This window comes from Balaenoptera borealis (assembly GCF_965194805.1).
Source record: "Balaenoptera borealis genome assembly, chromosome: 2".
Lineage (NCBI taxonomy): Eukaryota > Metazoa > Chordata > Mammalia > Artiodactyla > Balaenopteridae > Balaenoptera > Balaenoptera borealis.
This window is the reverse complement of record NC_138867.1, coordinates 176237299-176243638: the sequence shown is the minus strand read 5'-3', so window position 1 is coordinate 176243638 and position 6340 is coordinate 176237299. Positions and strand designations below refer to the sequence as shown.

General features: G+C 52.2%; 1 protein-coding gene across 1 annotated transcript; it reads right to left on the bottom strand.

The window, feature by feature from the left end:
- Positions 1–2684: 2684 nt before the first annotated feature.
- Positions 2685–5722, bottom strand: LOC309624037 (leydig cell tumor 10 kDa protein homolog). Its single transcript, XM_082381581.1, has 3 exons — positions 5572–5722; positions 5438–5493; positions 2685–3124 (listed from the first exon to the last, which is right to left on the bottom strand). Exons 1-3 carry the CDS (start codon positions 5666–5668, stop codon positions 2981–2983), a joined length of 297 nt encoding a protein of 98 aa, XP_082237707.1. The 5' UTR covers positions 5669–5722; the 3' UTR covers positions 2685–2980.
- Positions 5723–6340: the final 618 nt, after the last annotated feature.

Sequence of the window (6340 nt, the reverse complement as noted above, 5' to 3'; positions counted from 1 at the left end):
CCGGGCGCCGCCAGCGGCAGTGGGCTTGGCCCGCGTTGGAGGCGCCTCCTGGTGGCTGAGGGAAGCGCCAGATGACACCCAGAGCCCAGCCGGTCCCACCCCTCACCCTTTCGAGATTCCAGATAGAAAGGTTAAAAGATAATTTTCAAAAGCGGGTGCAATCAAGGCTCTCACCGACAAATAAAGACGAACACGTGTTAAGATTTTTTTATTGAACTCCTGTGGGAACCAGGCAGATGTTATACGAGGTTCAAAAGAGAGTCTGGAAAACGGGCGCTTTTACAACATATCAGACTATTTGAGTAAATAAATGTGCGAATGGAGGCAAATTGGTTTTTCCACAGGGGAGGAGGGCTGTCAATGGAACCTCAGCTGCATGGGCCGGAATGAGCAGATAAGAGTGGTTCTGTATTGCTCAATCAGTTGCTTACAATTCATGGATGGAGCTGTGAAATAGTTCAAAGACGTTGTTATGAACCAGCTAACCCGGAAGGGAAGGGCGTGTTGTATAGAGATGATGCTTTGAATGGTCAGAACTGATTTACTGAGATGCAAAATGTTCCTTGCAGAAAGAAACAATTCCTTCCTTCCTTCATTCAAGGAACACCTGTTCATGGAGCAACTATTGTGCGCTGTTCCAGGTGTTGGAGACACAACAAAGATGCAAAGTAGAAAACGGATGAGAGTGACACAGAGTGACCACTTCCAGGAGCAGGGGACGGAGAACGATTCTCTGAGGTGACACCTGGGAGGGGGAGGGAACAGGAGGTGCAAAAGGGCAGGGGGCGGGACTGGGAGGAGGCGGGGGTCTGGAGGGGGCGGCCTGGGGCTTCCTTGTTTTCTGTTCTCCCCACTAGAATGTCAGTTCTCAGCTCTACCTAGCCCAGAGGTTGGCATGCAGTAGGCGCACAATAAATGCCCAACGTGCAAAGCGACTCCATATTAAATGGCAGAAGTCACTCGCTGTCTGCTTAGGGGAGAAACTGCTGTGAGGTGGGCAGATGGCAGGAGGGTCCAGGTCCCGTAGGTGGGGCTCAAGGCACGGTATACTCTGGGCATCACAGAGCCAAGCGGCAGCCCTGCCCTCCAGTCCCGGGTCTCGGCCCCATCCCCCGCCCCTCTCCTCCCCCTAACAGAAACCCTGAGCCCCGGGCCCCAGACAACTCCAAACTGTGAAGTCTCGCCATCAAATTAGGGCTCTGCTGCCACAATTCCTGTGTTTTTGAGATGTAAATCAGGATTTATTTATTTATTTTTGCATGTGAAATTACCCTTCCTGCCTTTTCCGGGGGTTAAAACTCACATGGAAAATTCACCATTTAGAAGGGTATAATTCAGTGGCATTTAGCACATTTACAACGTTTGCAACCATCAACTTTATCTAGTTGCAAAACCTTATCACCTCCCAAAGATGACCCCATACCCACTTGCTGTCACTCCCCATTGCCCCGCCCCCCCAGTCCCTGCCACCCCATAGGGAACACTGTCGCTATGGATTTGCCTCTTCCGGACATTTCCCATGAATGGAATCACACATTATGTGGCCTTTTGTGTCTGGCTTCTTTCATAATGTTTTCAAAGTTCACCCATGGTGAACTGTATCATTGTTTTATGGCTGAATAATATTCCATCCTGTGGACAAACTACACTTTGCTTATCCAGTCATCTGTTGGCAGCATTTGGGTTGCTACCACCTTTGGGTGACCGTGACTGGTGCTGCTGTGAACATACGTGTACGAGATGCCGAGTCTATGCTCGATCCCTTGGGGTGTGTGCCTGGTGGGCAACGGCTGGGTCACGTGGTAACTCCAGCCTGAACTTACCGAGGAGCCACCAAACTGTCTTCCACAGTGGTTGTCCCTTGCTTTTTAGAAAAACGTTGGGAGTTAAGTCACCAACTCGGGGGAACAGCCACCGCAAAGACAGCGGCTCAGCACCACCCAGACTGTTGCCTGCCTGGTCCCTGAGCTGTAACCTGCTCCCCACCCCCCATCAGAGGGAGGGAGGAAGGACCTCAGACCAGAAGAGCTCCTGGCCGATCCCACAGGCACAGCTGAGGTTTTAGGGGAGGGGAGCCCAGGATGGAACAGAACGGAAACTTGGTCTGTTAAGAGAGGCAGCAGATGGGCAGCTGAGAGCACATACCGGGGCTCTGCCAGTGCCGGGTTCAAGTCCCTGCTCTGGAATGTTAATGATGTGACCTGACCTGGGCATCATGAGGACTGGGGTGATGTGTAGAAAGCACCAGAGCAGTGCCTGGGCCACAGGCAGTGCTTCGTACTTGCTGTTATGACTGATGACTTTTTTTTAAAGATCGAGGTGGCACTGAGAAGTTTATAAGCACATTCTGGCTTAATCAGCATTTTGACTCTACAAGGTGGTGTCAGTACCTGTCCTGCAGATGGGAAAGTGACTCCCCAGGCTGCCTGGCCGGTCCCCGGCAGAGGGGGTGACACAGGCATGTCTGTGGAGGGTATGTAGGTGAGCCACCCAAGGCAGGAGGAAAGAAAACTCTCCCCTGGTTCCCAGGCTGGAGGTGCAGAAGCCCATTCGTCCTTCCCTGGCACGTGGCTAGTCTCCTGTGGAAACTGCTGGGGATGACCCGGTCGGAGCACCTGGCCCCAGGCCCCAGCATGTCCCGCTCACAGGAACATGTGAGCTCACAGGAACATGTGACCGTGGGAGGAATGACAAAGTCAGGTTTATTGCTCCGGGTTAAACCAGTGGAGACAGGATGTGGGGAGGGGGAGGGGGACACAGGAAGCTGGTGAAGGCATCCTCCTGGCCTTGGCCTGCGCTTGGCCTTGGCACCCTGGGAAGCGAGTCGGTGCACTTCTGACCTGCTGATCACCTGCTCACGGGCCAGGCCCCCAGTAAAGTTTGAGGCGCAACCCAAGGCTCTGGGGAGCACGTTCCCTCCTCCCTGCACAGGTCTGAGCACAGAGAGGGTTGCGGTGATGGCCTCTGCTGGGCTGCATCCTTAGGAAGGCGTCTTGGTGGAGGAAGGGGCTGCTGCCTTCTTTTTGGTGGGGGCCTTCAACAGGGCCAGCTTCTTGGGCAGACTGGTGCTGGCTTTCATCAGCACATCATGTTCGATCTTCTTACGGATCCCGACCTCCAGGTTCTGAGGGAGCAACCGTGGCACAATCAGACTGGGACCTGAGGTGGGAGGGAGGGCCTGGTCTGCTGCCCTTTCTCCTGTGACCTCACAAGGGGCTGGGTCAGCAACTCCCCCCGAAACAACACCTGAGAGTCTGGTGGCTGGGGGTTAAGCCCTGCTTCTGCCCCATACTCTGGGAACACTGCACACAGAAAAACCCCTTCTCATCTCTGGATCTCAGCTTCTAAACCTCTGCCCATTCCCATTTTACAGCTGGGGAAACTGAGGCACCTGCAGTGAGGAGGCACTTGCCCAGGATTCCCAAATCATGTGAGTGATGGGAGACTGGAACCCAGCACGCCCAGAGTCTCCAGCCTCAGCCTCCAGGCGGGCAGCCTCCTCTTGTCTCTGCTTTGCTAATGGTGAACTGAGGCTCTGAGATTTAGGGGTGCAGGCAAGTAAAGGAACCGGAATCAGAACCCAAGTGTTTGGGTCCAAAACTGGTAGTTTAATCATATTACCTAAACTGCTCCCTTGCCCTGCCTATGAGTTCCAATGACCATGACAACCATGACTGTCACCACACGCCTGGGCGCAAGGGAAACAACAGTAAAGACACAGAAAAACCTCTGCCCTCATGAAGCTGACATTCAGTGCGTGTGGACAACACAGCTGTCAGTGACACACTCTGGTAAACTGTTTTGTGTTTTTTTTTTTGGCCACGCCCAGTGGCATTTGGGATCTTTGTTCCCCAACCAGGGATCGGAACCGGAAGCGGCGCCCCCTGCAGTGGAAGCGCAGAGTCTTAACCACTGGACCGCCAGGGAAGTCCCTCTGGTAAACTGTTGAAGGATGACAGATGATAAGTGCTGCTATGGAGAAAAGCATACAAGGGATGATGAGTGAGGGGTGGGGTGAGGTTGCCATCAGGGATAGCTGCTCAGAAGCAACGCTTGCAGCCAGACTTGACTTGGAGGAAGGAAGCCGTGTAGATCTCTGGGAGAAGAATCCAGGCGGAGGAAACAGCTAGTGCAAAAGTTCTGAGGTGGGACAAGGAGCAGTTAAGGGGCCAGTGAGGCTGGAGGGAGAGAGGGAGGAGGTGAGGGCAAGGAAAAGACAGGAGCAGAGTGTGCCGGGTCCTGTGGGCTGTGGGGAGAACCTGGGCTCTTCCTGAGTGAGGTGGGAGCCACCGAGGTTTCTGAGCAGAGAAGGCAAGTGCCCTGATTCAGGTGCTCACAGGTGCCCTCTGGCTGCTATGGGGAATGGCGGGGCCAGGAGATCTGGGAGGATGTGACTGCCCTGGTCCAGGTGGGAGATGATGGGATGGGACCAGGTTGGGGGGTCAGAGAGATGGGAAGTGGGTGGATTCTAGATTAATCCTGAAGTCAAAAAGGACGAGATCCAACCTGGATGTGAGAGAAAGGGGGAATCCCGAGCATCTGGAAGGAGAGACTGTGGCAGGATCATGGTGGAGTCGGGGAGCACAGTGGGGAGAGGATCAGGAGCCTGGTTCTGGACATACTGCGCTTGAGATGCCCATGAGACACCTTCCCCCCTTGGCTGCGACATGGAGGTAAGCAGGTTGCTGGGTACCCAGGTCTAAGAAAACTGAGGCTCTTGCGATCCAGTGGTTAAGATACCGTCTTCCACTGCAAGGGGCACGGGTTCAATCCCTGGTCGGGGAACTACTGAAAGCTGTGTAGTGCAGCGAAAACAAAAAACAAAAAACTGAGGCTCTAAACAATTTGCTGAAGATTATAGGGCGAGTTAGTGTGTGTTGTACAATTAGAATTCAGGTCTGACTCCACCAGATCTCTTTGTAACTTCTCTTTGCAACCTTAACAAAAATCTATTTGCAACTTCTTTATAAGATCAACCCCATTCACCTGCACACGAAAAAGCTACACTTAAAAACAACCACAAAAACGTTTATTTCAGCCCTGTGCTGTTTTCAGGGGTTTACAGGTGTCCTATGACATTGAATCCTCACAACTCTAGGAAAAAGTGCTATCACTACAACCATTTCTTCTTTAAGAAGCTCAGGGTGAAGATATACTAGCTGTCGATGGAACTGCGCTTTGCTCCCAGCACTGTCTTCTTGCAAAGCTGGGGTTTTCAATCCCTTTCCCAGGCTGCCTTCCCTCTCGAGGTCTATTAACGAGGACAATTTGAGCGAAAGCAGCTAATGTGTGCTGAACACATTTTGCGCACCAGTCGTGGCTTTAGGAGGCTCACTGACTGGAGGTAATGTTTCCGTACACACTGCACAAGGGAGGAAACTGAAGCTCACAGCACTGGGAGTTCTCCATCCCCGGCCTCTCACACGCTCGAACTCACCTTCTTCAGCTTTTGCTGTTGCACGATGCGTGCCTTCTTGGGTGCGATAACGAGACCTGGGGAGAGATGCGCTCTCGTGAGGCCGGAGAACCTCGGGCCCACCTCGCCCCCCCAGTCCCCGGCCCGCTCCTCACCGCCCTTCCTCGGGCCCCGGTTCCGCTCCGAGGCTGCCGCAGCTGTCTTGCTCTTCGCCGGTTTCCGCGCCTGGAACTTGCGCTGCCCCTGCGCCATGATCAGTCATGCACCGGAAGAGGCGGGGCTCTGGGAGGTCGCAGACGAAAAACGCAGGGCATGATGGGATACAGTGGGGCCGGAGGGCGCAATGACTCACGGGATACAATGTGGCAAAGAGTTAAAGTGACCACTACCCACGACGGTCGACGATAGCCAGCATTTCGCAAAAATTTCGAAGTAAAGGTTATAATGATAAGCTAACACTTACTGGGTGCTTATCTGCTTTGTAAAACTTATGCTGTTTTATGCTCTTTATACATAAACTTCAAGTCTAGGACTTACAGTCAGGCAAGTGAGGCACTCTGGTGCAAAATTTAAGGGGCGCCCCGAACTTAAGTTATCAAGATAAAAATATAGTCAACATTCAAAAATAATATTTTAATACAAAGAAAATCGAATCGTCCAACTACAGCCTGTGGACTGGCTGCTTGATGTTGTAAATAAAGTTTTGTTGGAACGAGGGCTAGTATCAGGAGTGAAGGGAGTAGGGTCAGGATATGCAAGGTCAAGGTTTCATTCTATTTAATGTCTTTATATTTTGTTCACCATGGATTGTTTTTGCATTAATTTTGATTTTTCAAAAATAATGCATGAAGCTATTATTTATCTTGACTACTAGGTTCTTAGGGCCTCCTCTTAAATTTTGCACCTGAGGTGTCACCCTAATTC

Excerpts from the sequence above, each read along its gene's own strand:
- LOC309624037 (XM_082381581.1), bottom strand. The coding sequence starts at position 5,668 with ATGGCGCAGGGGCAGCGCAAGTTCCAGGCGCGGAAACCGGCGAAGAGC. Across the intron at positions 5,494-5,571 it reads CCGGGGCCCGAGGAAGGGCG|GTCTCGTTATCGCACCCAAG; the intron begins GTGAGGAGCGGG and ends ATCTCTCCCCAG. Across the intron at positions 3,125-5,437 it reads AACAGCAAAAGCTGAAGAAG|AACCTGGAGGTCGGGATCCG; the intron begins GTGAGTTCGAGC and ends TTGCTCCCTCAG.